General features: G+C 37.8%; 1 protein-coding gene across 1 annotated transcript in view; it reads right to left on the bottom strand.

Moving 5' to 3' along the window:
- LOC128579569 (ankyrin repeat domain-containing protein 26-like) overlaps window positions 1-15,701 on the bottom strand; it is a 197,593-nt gene that overhangs the window by 168,737 nt on the left and 13,155 nt on the right. Inside the window, exons 3-4 of the mRNA XM_053581587.1 lie at window positions 1,316-1,394; window positions 298-359 (exon numbers count right to left, since the gene is read on the bottom strand). Coding sequence (XP_053437562.1) covers window positions 298-359; window positions 1,316-1,394 — 141 coding nt within the window. The remainder of the gene's footprint in view (window positions 1-297; window positions 360-1,315; window positions 1,395-15,701) is intronic.

The raw sequence follows: 15,701 nt of genomic DNA, 5'->3' as shown, positions 1-15,701 counted from the left end.
TAGTTTTTAAATAAACTTAACTTCAAAGCCAAATGGGATTCTTATAACTCCTAAGCCTTATCATTTTGTATTATATTACACTGTCTTTTTAAATGAATCTTGCAAATTAGCAGAATTTTACTATTCAGCAGCTCATTCTTTCCACATAATTACTTTATTAATTATGGCCTGATAATGTAAGAAAATAATTCCTTGTGGGCACATACACAGCTGAGAAAAGGTAATTAAAAGCATCCCTTTTATGTTTTAAAGTTGTCAATGCTTATATTTTAAAGTAATGATAAGAAAAGACATTACCTCCAAATACAAACTTGGTTCTTTTGGTCTGTCTTGTCTTGATAACAGTACAGAGATTTCATCTATAAAATGTTATTTGCAGATAAATTAATGACAAAAGTATTACTGCATTTTAAAAACATATTCAAATCTACCTCTTTGTGACTATTTCAGTAAAATAAAACTCATAACAAAAAGAATTTCACAAGGTTAAAGCAGTTTCAGGAAAAAGTTTATAGTATAAAAAAAGGCAAAAGAAAGATATTAAAAAGGAGTGGACATTAAATACTTGTGTCCTCACCTATGGTGCATCTTGCAAATGCACATGTGAAGTCTATGAAGAGTACAGTATCAATGTCTTAATACAACAATTAAGTAAGTGACGTGAAGGCTATGTGAACAATCTGGATTTTGGGCGGCGCCTGTGGCTCAGTCGGTAAGGCGCCGGCCCCATATACCGAGGGTGGCGGGTTCAAACCCGGCCCCGGCTGAACTGCAACCAAAAAATAGTTGGGCGTTGTGGCGGGCGCCTGTAGTCCCAGCTACTCGGGAGGCTGAGGCAAGAGAATCGCTTAAGCCCAGGAGTTGGAGGTTGCTGTGAGCTGTGTGATGCCATGGCACTCTACCGAGGGCCATAAAGTAAGACTCTGTCTCTACAAAAGAAAAAAAAAGATTTTTAAAAAAAGGATGGCGCCTGTGGCTCAAGGAGTAGGGCGCTGGTCCCATATGCCATAGGTGGCGGGTTCAAACCCAGCCCGGGCCAAAAACCACAAAAAAAACACACACACACAAAAAAACAATCTGGATTTAAGCAGTCCAAATTGTATACAAAATCAGCACATCATACCTCATAAATACATTAATGTACACAGTTATGATTTAATAAAAACAATACAATAAATCAAAGGAATGGACATCAAACCAATACCCATCATTGGTTTTGACTTCATAACAGCACGTAATCATTAAATTTTTGAGATATTTCCCCTAAATTACCACCTCTTATTATTTTTTATAACAAAAATAAAATTGTCTTTACTTGTTTCCTTTTGTGTAGCACTTTCAACAATACCAATCGTGTTGGTATTGTCTTCAACTTCTGACTCTCTTGCTCCTTCCTATTGAAAAAAAGAAAAGCCAAATTCAGGAAATGTATTGATTCACTCACACACCAATCTGTTAGCAAAACAACACACATTCACTATGTTTATCAAACATACACACTATCTGGGAGAATAATTTGAACATAGAAACAGAATATAGAGTCTGTCCTATATTTAAGGAGGTGTGGCAAAGATATATGAAAACAAATCAGAAAAGTAATTGATGAGTCTGTAATTACAGTAAATTAATTACACTAAGGATACAAGGGAGGAAGAGTCAGTTCTACCCAGAAAGCTTAGGAAATGCAGCAAATATAGAGGCGTATTTTCAAAGACAACGATGTGCGCAGTGAGAGTGTGAAGGTCTTTTGGACAGGGGAGAAGGGGCAAAAGGATGAGGAATGGAACCACAGGGCATATGAGGGCTATGAAGGTAATGCGGTAAAACTGCAACCTTGTGATAAGGAACAGGTTTTAGAGATGAAATGAGAGAATCAGGCCAAGCTACCAAAGACAGGTGGCAGAAGAGGTGCAAACTTTCCCTTTCCTGTAATGGGATCCACTCAATAAGCACGTAAGTCAGGCCACCAAAAACATATTTTCAAAAGGTCACCTTGGTAGCAATGTGAAGATAGATGAACACAGGACAAAATCAGAAAAGAGCTTTTCAAAATCATAAATCAGAAAGTGAATTCTGGTAATAAGCTATGAACACTGGTAATGGTGAGTGACTGGATTGGTGATCTGCAGGAGAGTTAAAGTACAAGATTTACACTAACTTAATGTTTCAGTGCTACTTACTATGTGTTATTTACATAATAGAAAAATCAGATGACAAAATAGGGAACAGAGTCAAGGAAGTAAGGGAAGGGTTAAGGACAGTGTCTTCAGTCCTTAAAGTCTAATATGTCAACTATGAAGCATCCAAGGACATAGGAGGTAAATCTGGGTAAATACTTTAGGAAGAGATTACCTTACTCATGAAAGGCATATGGTGTTAAGAACATAAGTATGTGTAAGCTATACTAAACTGGCACACCTTATGTAATCCAACAGAACTCTGACATTTGGAAAATGACGACAAAAGGATTTGAATTTTATATTTTAACATTTTTAAAGAAATAATATACTTTTATTAACATGTGCAAACTTTTATTTCTCATTATTATGTGCATTTTTTAAATGGATGAAAATATTTAACTCTAAAACACCAATTCAGGATGCTACAAGAAAGCTCTCTTTCAATAATTAGCCCTAAATTCTGACCTGTAGAAGAGAAATGCTGATTTGATTAGAGAATTATGAGGGCATTTTAAGTACTACTATGATGTAAGAAAGAAATGTAAAACCTAGTCTGAATTTCACATGGTTTTCTTATTCGTTTGTCAAGAACATATGAATAACTGTGATTGTCTATTGACCCACCCCTGATAGAATGGTCATTAAAAGTTAAGGAAAGGTAGGGGGACAAGGCATGTGGTATGCCTTTTGGGGATGGAACTAGGGTCCTCATCATCTACCAAAGCAATCAATGTACCTAGTTCTATGTACCCTCAAAAAAAGAGGGTAATCTGGAAAATGGTGGCTGAGTAACAGCTTCCTTGAAACTGGACACAGTGAGTCTGGGGAGACAAGACCACAGGCATCTCTGGCTGGTGGGATCTGCTTATATTTATCCCTTTGAGGACAGAGGGAGTCAGCGAGAGACTTCTTGACCACAAGAGGAGGACAAAAGCAGTGTAAAACTGGAAAGTGGTTATGTGTGTTTGTTCAGTCTAATCATGCTGACAGCTGTAAGAACAGCAGCAGTGAGATTGCAAAGGGGCAATCTCACCTGTGAGCTGTTTTGGTGTTTTTGGACTTGGCACTCAGTTGAACTCTCTTGCGAGAGCTTGGACAGGAGTGTGGAGAAATTTGGGCATTGTCTAGGGCCACTGAGCTGAACGGAGCTAACAGTGTCCAGCTGTGGGCCGTGTGGAGTCATTGTGAGAGAACTGCCCAGGCAAGCTCTGCCCTCAGGGTCACAGAGCAAGGATCAGGTGGGATCTAGTAATCTAGTGACTGAGCAGCCTAAAGGTGGGGCAGAGCTGCCTTACAGCCTTAGACTTCAGGGGCAGAGTGAGACTGGTTTTGGCACACTGGATAGCCACTTCAGCAGTGATCCAAGCAACAAGTGCTTTCCTGGGAAAGCTTCTGCATAGCCAAGTTTAGCAGTTTAAAGTGCCCTTTAAGAGAGCTGAGGGGATATTTGGGTCTCCACCCTAAGGGATTTGAGAAATAGGCAGAGGCCTCCAGTCGTATCAGCATTGTGATTAACATCTTATACCCAAGATCACCTGTTGCCCAGACAATATTCAGCAAGATATATATACTGCTTTGTCCTTGGTTTTGTTTGTTATTTTATTTTATTTTTGTTGTTGTTGTTGTTGTTGCTGCTGTTTTGTTTTTTTAACTTCAATCTTTTACCCATAGAATTTTCTTTTATTTATTTTTTTCTTTTCTTTCACCATTTGTCTAGTTTAAATACTATTTGCCATTGTTGCCTTTTTCTACAATTAGAACTTCATTTTTGCTACTGTTTCTATGCCTATTTGGTTTCCCCCCAATTTTATCCTGTAAGTTTTATTTTTTTATTGTTTTGGTTTGATTTATAGCATTTTTGTCTTTCCTCTCTACTTGGTGTAGGTAAGGTACTGTGTCCTAACAGGCTAGTAAGGGAACCACCCAACCCGGTGCCCCCAGATGTTTTTTTTATTATTATTATTTTTAGGTTAGGTCAAAGTACCCTACTGTGCACCTATGTTGCTCTGTCTCACTCTTTATGTGTCTCTCTTATTTTTTAAATATTACTTTTTACTCATCCCTTCTTCTTTTTTTTTTTTTCTTTTATCCCTTCTTGCTCTTCAACCTTCTCATCCTTCTGTTCCTATACCAAAAGGACTCATTGAAACCCTAGTCCAGAGGCATGGCAACTTAAAGAGCAAGGGGAAGTGAAAGGAAAATGAGATCAAGGAAACAGATAAAAGAAATCATTCATGAGGAAGAATCAGCAGAAAACTCCTGGCAACATAAAAACCAGTCCAGAGCAACCCCTCCAAGGGACCATGAGGTAGCAACAGCAGAGGATTCCACCTACAAAGAAATGTTAGAAATGACAAAAAGGGAATTTAGAATACAGGTGATGAAAACAATGAAGGAAATGATGGAAACAACGAAGGAAACTGCTGATAAAGTTGGAAATAACTAAAAGGAAATTCAAAAACAATCAAATAAGAGATGAACGATATGAAGAATATAGAAAGTGTATAGCAGAGCTGAAGGAACTGAAGCAGTCAATTAGGGAACTTAAAGATGCAATAGAAAGTATCAACAACAGATTAGACCATGCAGAAGAAATAATTTCGGAGGTAGAGGACAAAGCTCTTGAGATAATTTAGATATTTAAAGAGGCAGAAAAGAATAGAGAGAGAAAGCAGAACATTCACTGACAGAATTATGGGACTTTATGAAGCATTCAAACATACGAGTGATAGGTATCCCAGAAAGGGAAGACGGATGCCACAGGGGAATGGAAGCCATACTAGAGAATAGTATAAATGAGGTGGGTAGAGGGAAGGGGATTGGTGGGATTACACCAGCGGTGCATCTTACAAGGGTATATGTGAAACTTGGTAAACAGTCTGTGAAGCTAGTGAATGATGTCCCATGATCGTATCAATGTACACAGCTATGATTTAATAAAAAAAATAAATAAAGAGGATTACCTTCAGAGGAATAAACTGAACATGGTGAAAAAGAAAAAGAAAAAAAAAAAAACAAACAACTTTGGCCAGACTAAGTAGAAATAGAAAAGTAAAATCTCTAGTAACCTCAATCAGAAATGATACAGGGGAAATTACAACTGATGCCACAGAGATACAAGAGATCATCTCTGAATACTCCCAGAAACTCTATGCCCAGAAATTTGACAATGTGAAGAAAATGGATCAACATTTGGAATCACTCCCTATCCCTAGACATAGCCAGGAAGAAATAGAGCTCCTGAACAGACCAATTTCAAACACTCAGATCAAAGAAACAATAAAAAAGCTTCCAACAAAAAAATGCCCTGGTCCAGCTGACTTCACACCAGAATACTATCAAACCTTCAAGGAAGAGCTTTTTCCCGTACTGCAGAAATATTCCAATAAATTGAGGAGGAAGGAATCTTCCCAAGACAGTCTATGAAGCAAATATCACCCTAATACCAAAACCAGAAAAAGACCCAATTAAAAAGAATTTCAGACCAATTTCACTAATGAATATAATGAATATAGATGAAAAAATTCTCAACAAAATCCTAGCCAACAGATTACAGCTTATGATCAAATAGTCATATACCATGATCAAGTAGGTTTCATCCCAGGGATGCAAGGCTGGTTTAATATACGCAAGTCTATAAACATTATCCATCATATTAACAGAAGCAAAAATAAAGACCATATGATCCTCTCAATAGATGTAGAAAACGCATTTGATAAAATTCAGCATCCTTTCCTAAGTAGAACACTGAAGCGTATAGGCATAGGTAGCACATTTCTGAAACTGATCAAAGCTATCTATGACAAATTCACAGCTAATATTTTACTGAATGGAGTAAAACTGAAAGTTTTTCCTCTTAGAACTGGAAACAGACAAGGTTGTCCTCTGTCACCTTTACTAGTCAATGTAATTCTGGAACTTCTAGCCAATACAATTAGGCAAGACAAGAAAATAAACGGAATCCAACTGGGAGCAAAGAAGGTCAAACTCTCCCTCTTTGCTGACGACATGATCTTAGAGAATCCTAAAGACTCAACCAAAAGACTCCTGGAAGTCATCAAAAAATACAGTAATATCTCAGGATATAAAGTCAATGTCCACAAGTCAGTAGCTTTTGAATATATCAATAACAGTCAAGTAGAGAGGCTAATAAAGGGCAAAAACTCCTTCACCATAGTTTCAAAGAAAATAGAATACCTAGGATTATACCTAACAAAGGAGGTGAAGGACCTCTATAAAGAAAATTATGAAATCCTCAGAAAGGAAATAGCAGAGGATATTAACAAATGGAAGAACATACCATGCTCATGACTGGGAAGAATCAACATTGTTAAATGTCTAAAAATCCCAAAGCAGTCTACCTATTCAATGCTATTCCTATTAAAATACCAACATCCTACTTTCAAGATTTGGAAAAAATAATTCTGCATTTCGCATGGAACCAGAAAAAAACCCATATAGCTAAGGCAGTTCTTATCAATAAAAATAAAGCTGGGGGCATTACCATATGTGATTTTAGGCTGTCCTACAAAGCCACAGTGGTCAAGGCAGCATAGTAGTGGCACAAAAATAGAGACATAGATATTTGGAATCAAACAGAAAACCAGAAGATGAAACTAACATCTTACAACCAACTAATCTTCGATAAACCAAACAAGAACATGCCTTGGGGGAAAGTATCCTTATTCAATAAATGGTGTTGGAAGAACTGCATATCCACATGTAAAAGAATGACACTGGACCCACACCTTTCTCCACTCACAAAAATTGATTCAAGATGGATAAATGACTTAAATTTAAGGCATGAAACAATAAAAGTCCTCAAAGAAAGCACAGGAAAAACAAAGATATTGGCTTGGGGAAAGACTTCATGAATAAGACTGCCATGGCAATTGCAACAACAAAAATAAACAAAATGGGACTTCATTAAACTGAAACGGTATTCTACAGCTAAGGAGACAATAACCAAAGCAAATAGACAACCTACACAATGGGAAAGGATATTTCCTTATTTTTAATCAGACAAAAGCTTGATAACTAGGATCTATAAAGAACGGAAATTAATACCTATGAAAAAAGCCAACAATCCCATATGTCAATGGGCAAGAGACATGTGTAGAACCTTCTTTAAGACAGACGAATGGCTAACAAACATATGAAAAAATGTTCATCATCCCTATCTATTAGAGAAATGCCAACCAAAACCACCCTTAGATACCATCTAACCCCAGCAAGAATAGCCCACATCACAAAATCTCAAAACTGCAGATGCTGGTGTGGGTGTGGAGAGAAGGGACCACTTTTACCCTGCTGGTGGGACTGCAAACTAGCACAACCTTTTTGGAAGGAAGTATGGAGAAACCTCAAAGTACTCAAGCTAGACCTCCCATTTCATCCTGCAATCCCATTACTGGGCATCTGCCTAGAAGGAAAAAATCCTTTTATCATAAGGACACTTGCACTAGACTGTTTACTGCAGCTCAATTTAAAATCGTCAAAATGTGGAAACAGCCTAAATGCCCACCAACTGTGGAATGGATTAACAAACTGTGGAATATGTGCAACATGGAATACTATTCAGCTATTAAAAATGGAGACTTTAACTACTTTGTATTAACCTGGATGGACATGGAACACATTATTCTTAGTAAAGCATCAGAAGAACGGAGAAGCATGAATCCTATGTACTCAATTTTGATATGAGGACAATTAATGAAAAGGACATGGTAGGGGTGGGGGAAGTGGAGAGCAGAGAGAGGGAAGGAGGAAACAGGGGGGATCCTTGGTGTGTGTCACAACTTTTGGGGGCAAGACATGATTGCAAGAGGAACTTTGACTAACAAATGCAGTAAGTGTAACCTAGTTTGTTGTACCCTCAAAGAATCCCCAGCAATAAAAAAAAAAAAAATTAAAAAAAATTTGAAGAAAGGATCTAGAATTAAAAAAACTCTAAGATTATCCAGTTAAAGATTTAGAAATCTCCCAGTATATACATGATTGTCCACCTGATACTCACATGAGGAAAGAAGAAATGGACTAAAATATTGAGCCAACAGGATTATTGGGTTTTACTGATAAAGGACGTTATGTGCATGGTTTGACAAGTATGAATACTAAAGTTAATAATGCTTCTTGAGAATAATAAAATCTCTGCATTGCTGGACATATTTGTCAAAGTAAGAAATGACCTTCCAGAGATAATTCTATATACTCTTTTGCAATCTTTACTGCCTTATGCTTCTGTAACACTGGGTAGTTTATTTGACGATTCTTTAATCAAATCTGATCACATACACTGGATGTGTGAACATCTGTGTCCATTACAGAGATTCCATGAGCACAAGATGAATGAGAAAATCACCAAAATAAACAAGTGACTAATTTGTTTAAGAGGATTGAGTTTAAAACCTCTTGTCACATTTAATGGATAAAGACATTTTAATTTTAGTTAATAAAACTATAAATGCTTATTTATTTTGCCTTTTTATTTTCAAAAAGTTCAGCTACCAAGAAATTACATCAAACAGTAAGATAAATTAGTTAAGTAAGTTGAGAATATACTAAACAATGTTAGAAAACTTAAAAAAAAGCCAGAAGAGTCAAATAATAATAATTAATTTAATAATTCTAATAGAGCCTAAAAGAGGTTTCACTTTGCATAATATCTAAATATAGGTTTGACTAGATTAAATATAAGACAATGTTTCATTAAATTGAAAAGAAATAATGAGGACTAAATTTCCTTTTTTAGAGATACTATCGAAAAAAGAGAATAAATCTTAAAAAGAAGCTTGATGTTCAGGCTGTCTTAAGCAATCAAAGGAGAAGATAACTTTTGGGGGTTAGTCATAAATGGAATAACCTAAAAAAGAAAAGATAATCACATAGAATTAACACGATTTTTCTAAAAAATATGTAAAAATCCTTCATTGTTATTATTATAATTATTATTATTGTTATTATTATTTTAAGACAGAATCTCGCTATGTCCCCCTAGGTAGAGTGCCGTGTCGTCACAGCTCCAAGCAACTTCTAACTTTTGGGCATCAGCAATTCTCTTGCCTCAGCCTCATAAGTAGTTGGGACTACAGGCACCCACCACAATACCTGCCTATTATATTGTTGCAGTTGTCATTGTTGAGCAGGCCCGGGCCTGGTTTAAACCTGCCAGACCCCATGTATATAGCCAGTGCCCTAAGCACTGAGCTGTGGGTGCTTAGCTATTTTTTAATCTTTGTAATTGATACATAATAGGGGTCCATATTTGGTGTGTACACATGATAATTTCACACATTCATATCATCAACTCAGGGTATAAGGTATTCAACACCTTAAATATATATACACATACATTTTTATATATACATTTTTTGAGGGTGGTAAAATAGCTTTATCCTCTGTCATAACACAAACCAACAGACTTTGGTGTTGGCAAGTGAGGAAACACAACAGTAGAACACGCTGCTCACTGAGAAGGAGGAGGATGAGTTACAAAGCCTTCCCCCATTTCTCGTGCAGCTGAGATAAAGCCATAACCCTTATAAATAGATAAGCATATTAAAAATATTTCCAGGGCCCACCTGGCTCTGCTCCTACACAAATAAGGTTAATCTCTGTAGTAAAAAGGGTGAGAGGGAGAGGCAGAAATTTGGTTTACTGGTAGGTGGAAAACAGGAAGGGATACAAGCCAATGTGTAACAAAGGCTCTCCCAAACATACAAAAGAGAGGGTCAAGGGGACCTGTCAGAGGCTGAGAAATGTTCCTGAAGGTGGTCTCACTCCTGTCCCCAATCCCAGATGCTCTTGAGTGATCTGTCCTTTCAGACACCACCTGTGAGGTTCCACTATCAGAGTCTATTCTTCCCTCGGTCCCCACCTATTCAGCTCACCAACCAAGTTTTGGTGTCCCTAATTGCTTAGGCCTCTGAAATCAGCCCCTTTAAATCACAGCCCTCTCCTTAAATACAAAGCATGAGGAGAGCTGGAGGGTCCTTCCTGCCAAGAGGATATTCCAGGGGTCAGCCAGTTTTGGGGTTCCCCTTCAGTCCTGGACCAGGCAGTAAATTTGGTGGTGGGCCCCATGTTCACTGTTGGAGACCTCAAAGACATAGACAGTGCACAGCAGCAATTTCTGGGTGTCTCAGTTTGTCACCACCTGGAGGACAGTGAAGTTTTCAAGGATGCTGTTCATCATATATCACTCAGCCAGCTGCCACAACCTGTGCAGGTAATTCACCAGGTAATCCCAGAGAGGCAAGCACACCAGGAAGTACACTAATCTCTGTCTTCCAGCTGTGCATGCTTTGTCTCCACCTTCTCCACCAACTGCTTGCCAAAGGAACAGGTCTTGTAGGAGCATGTGAGGGTCATGTGTCCCAGGCTCTCATACTGGCTGCTCACTCTGTTACTGCTGCTGCCACTGCTAGCCCTGGCTTATCACCCCTTGGGCCTCAGTTCAGGTCTGCCCAGAACTTGATCAGGCAAAAGATGGGGGCAGTGGAGACCACACTTTTTCAGGGATGTTGTAATTGATCTGCTGGACATTCACACTCTTGAGTGGGGGTTCCCATGGCTAAGGCAATGCTGGGTGATCTGTAGAAACAGGTGTTTCTGGTATGAGTCAGCTGCATTAGGCAGTTACACACAGGCCGAGAACTCTACTAGCTGCAAGCAGACAATGCCCAGGGCCCAAGCCTGCCAGGTTGGGGGTAATGGGGCAGGTAGAGGCATGGGTAATATGGGTTAAGTAGACCCATACCCTGGTCAATAGATGTGGGAGTCAATGACAAGGAAAATGGCTTCACATCTGAAACATTCCAGAGGGGTCTAGAGCCCCTGACCAAAACTGGAAAATCTCAGAGACCTGAGGTCCAGCAGGACCCAGTTTGGTGAGCTTGGCCAAGGACATGGTAGTCATGGTTTGGAAAACCTGGTTCTTAGAAACCAGGTCCTTTAGCTTGGACTACATTTCCCTTGATTTATTTTAAGGTAAAACCTGGATGAGACTAGAGACCTGGGTGCATGTTCAGACCTTTTCCATTCTCAGCTTGATATAGGAGGTAATCATTTCATTCTGACCATACATTTTGCCTTCATAGGGTCCTTCCTATCAGGAGGCTATTCCAGGGACCAGCCAGTTTAAGGTTCCCCTTCAGTCCCAAACCAGGCAGTAAATGGGGTGGTGAGCCCCATGATCACTGGTGGAGACATAAAAAACATAAGTGGTGCATAGCATCAATTCCTGGGCATTTCTGTTTGTCTACACCTGGAAGATGGTGAACTTTTCAAAAATGCTGTTCATCATGTATCACTTAGCTAGCTGCCACAATGGGTCCTTTGCAAAGCAGTAGGGGAAAACCCACAGTCATCAGTCCCAGCTCTTGGGCAAAGGGCTGGTTAATCACTACTCCAGGTGCCCCCAATCCAATTTCACATTATCTGCTCATCTAGGCAAATGGTGAAAAATAAACATGGGGTGGAATCAGCAGAAAAACTCTGGCAACATGCATAGTAAGAGTAGATCAACATCCCCAAGGAACGAAAAGGTGGACACACCAGAAGATCCCATTCACAAACAAATGGCTGAGATGTCAGAAATTGAATTCAGAATTTGGATTGCCAATAAGATTAACAGAATGGAGCAAAGTCGGATTTAGAAATTTAAGGAGCATTTCAAAAGTCGTCTGAAGAATTCAATGAATTCAAAGTCAAAATCAACCAGTTTTGACACATTGAGGCAAGAACTCGCAGCCCCCAAAGATCTGAGAAATACAGTAGAATCCATCAGGAACAGAATGGAGCAGGCAGAAGAAAGGATTTCTGACAATGAAGGCAAAGCTTTTGAATGTTTCCAAATGCTCAAAGAGGAAGAGAAATGGAGAGCAAAAATGGATCATTCTCTCAGAGAGCTCTGGGACACTTCAAAAAACCTAACTTTCGCCTTATAGGAATTCCTGTGGGCAATGAGATTGCATCTAAAGTTCCAGATGCTCTACTGCAAGAGATAATCGAGAAGAACTTACCAAACATGGCAGGAGATTCTGAAATTAAGAAAGCAGACAGTTTCAGAACCCCAGCACAACTCAACCTAATTATAGCATCTCCCAGACATATTATAATTAACTTAGTAAAGGTTAATATGAAGGAGAAAATTCTGCAAGCAGCCAGACATAAGAAAACCATAACCCACAATGGGAAGAATACTAGAATGAGTGAAGATCTCTCTACCGTAACTTTTCGAGGTAGAAGAGGGTGGTCATCGACATTTAACCTCCTAAAACAAAACAACTTTCAACACAGGATTCTGTATCCAACTAAACTTAGGTTCTTTTATGATGGAGAAGTTAAATACTTTAATGACATTCACATGTTGAAGACATTTGCCATAAGTAAACCAGCTCTCCAGTATGTTCTCAGTCCTATCCTCCACAATGACCAGCAAAATCCTCTACTACCAAAGTCAACTCACTCAGAAACTTTTGATCAAATTCCAACTTCCACAGTGCCGAAAGGATTAAAAATGCATACTGGACTTTTGAAAAACTTGATATCCAAAATACTGTCAGGTTTATCAATATTCTCAATTAATGTGTATGGCTAAAATTGTCCTCTAAAGAGGCACAGGTTGGCTGACTGGATATAAAAATTTAAGTCATGTATCTGCTGCATATAAGAATCTCCTCTTACCTTCAAAAATAATGACTCGGTGTGAAGGGATGGTTGTATATAATGCAGGCAAATGGAAATCAGAAAGAAGTAGGTGTTAAAATTTTATTTGCAGATATAATATGCTTTAAACCAAGAAAAGTAAGAAAAGATAATGATGGTCACTTCATATTTATTAAGGAAAACAGTCAACATGATGAGATTTAGGTTATTAACATTTATACACCCAACCAGAATACACATCAATTTATAAGAGAGGGTCCAACAGACATGGGTACCTTGATTTCCCACAGCACCATAATAGTAGGAGATTTTAGTAATCTTTTGGCAATGTTGGATAGATCCTCCAGTCAGAAAGTAAGGAAAGTAATTTTGGACTTAAACTTAGCCATTCAACAATTGGATTTAACAGACATCTAAAGAGGATTCCACCCTAAGAAAACTAAATACACATTCTTCTCATTAGCTATGCAACATCCTCCAAAATTTATAACGTCTTAGGTCACATGTCTAACCTCAGCAAAAGAATAGAAATTATTCCTTGCACCTTCTCGGACCATCATGGAATAAAAGTAGAACTGAGTAACAACAGGAATCTGCATACTCATACAAAAACATGGAAACTAAATAACCTTATGCTGAATCACAGCTGAGTCATAGATGGGATTAAGAAGAAAATTACCAAATTTTCGGGCAAAATGATAATGAAGGCACAAATGACCAGAACCTTCTGGAATACCGCAAAGGCCGTCCTAAGAGGGAAATTTAAAGCATTGCAAGCCTTCCTCAAGAGAACAAATGATAAGAAGTTAACAAACTAATCTCTAGCAACTGTAAAAGAACATTCCAATCCCAAACACAGCAGATGAAAAGAAATAACCAAAATTAGAGCAGAATTAAATGAAATGGAAAGCAAAAGGTTTATACAGCAGATCAATATATCAAAAAGTTGGTTTCCTGAAAAGATCAATACAAAATCTCCCCAAAAAGACCACCATCAGATGGTTTCACATCAGAACTCTACCAAATCTTTAAAGACGAACTAGCACCTATATCACTAACCTTTTCCAAAATATAGAAAAACAAGAACACAAAACACAACACATTCCATGAATAAAACATCACTTTGATCCACAAACCAGGAACAGACACAAGAAAAGAAAATTATGGACCAATATCTCTAATGAATATTGACACAAAAATATTCATTAAGATACTAGCAAACAGGTTGGTGCCTGCGGCTCAAGGAGTAGGGTGCTAGCCCCATACATCAGAGGTGGCAGGTTCAAACCCAACCCCAGTGAACAACTGCAAAAAAAAAAAAAAAAAAAATCCTAGCAAACAGAATGCAGTATCACATCAAACAAATTGTACACCATGATCAAGTGGATTTTATCCCAGGGTCTCAAGGCTGGATTAACATACATAAAACTATAAATATAATTCATGGCATGAACAAAATAAAAAACAAAGACCACATGATTCTCTTAATTGATGCTCTAAAAATCTTTTGACAATATCCAGCATCGTTTCATGATCAGAATACTTAAAAAACTGGTATAGAAGGGACATTTCTTAAATTGATACAGGCCATATATAGCAAACCCACATCCAATATTGTATTGAATGGAGGAAAATTGAAATCATTTCCACTCAGATCAGGAACCAGGCAAGGTTGCCCATTGTCTCCACTGCTTTTTAACGTTGTAATGGAAGTCTTAGACATCACAATCAGGTAAGAAGAGGCGATCAGGGTATCCATGTAGGGTCAGAGGAGATCAAACTATCACTCTTTGAAGATGATATGATTGTATTTCTGGAAAACCCCAGGGATTCAACTACAAAACTTTTAGAAGTAATCAAGAAATACAGCAACATCTTAGGTACAAAATCAATACTCACAAATCTGTAGCCATTATATATACCAACAATAGTCAAGCTGAAAAAACAGTCAAGGATTCTATTCCGTTCACAGAAGTGCCAAAGAAGATAAAATATTTGGAAGTTTACCTAGCAAAAGCCGTGAAAGATCTTTATAAAGAGAACTATGAAACTCTGAGAAAAGAAATAGCTGAAGATGTTAACAAATGGAAAAACATACCCTGCTCATGGTTGGGAAGAACCAACATTGTTAAAATGTCCATACTACCCAAAACAATATACAATTTTAATGGAATCCTTATTAAAGCACCACTGTCATACTTTAAAGACCTAAAAAAAAAATAATACTTCATTTTACATGGAATCAGAAAAAAACTCAGATAAACGGATATTACTCGGAAATAAAAACAAATCAGAAGAATCATACTACCAAACCTCGTATTATACTATAAATTGATAATGATCCAAACAGCATGGTACTGGCACAAAAATATGCATGTAGATGTATGGAAAAGAATACAGAACCAAGAGATGAACCCAGCTACTTACCATTATTTGATCTTTGACAAGCCAATTAAAAACATTCAGTGGGAAAAAGATTCCCTATTTAACAAATGGTGCTGGGTGAACTGGCTGGCAACTTGTAGAAGACTGAACCTGGAACCACAGCTTTCACCATTAACAAATATACCAGATTACTGTATTAAAGATTTAAACTTCTTGATATATACCTAGTAGAGGAATTGTAGGATCAAATGTCAGGTCTATTTTTAAATCCCTAAGTGTTCTCCAAGTATCTTTCCAAAAGTAGTGCATTAGTTTGCATTCCCACCAGCAGTGCAAAAGTGTTCACTTTTCTAAACATCCATACCAACAGCTTTGGTTGTGGGATTTTGTGATGGAGGCTAATCTTACTGGAGTTAAATGATATCTCAAAGTGGTTTTGATGTGCATTTCTCTGATGATTAAGGATTA

Source organism: Nycticebus coucang, unplaced genomic scaffold, assembly GCF_027406575.1.
Source record: "Nycticebus coucang isolate mNycCou1 unplaced genomic scaffold, mNycCou1.pri scaffold_66, whole genome shotgun sequence".
Taxonomy (NCBI): Eukaryota; Metazoa; Chordata; class Mammalia; order Primates; family Lorisidae; genus Nycticebus; species Nycticebus coucang.
The sequence above is the reverse complement of the archived record's forward strand: the minus strand, read 5'-3'. Positions and strand labels throughout refer to the sequence as shown.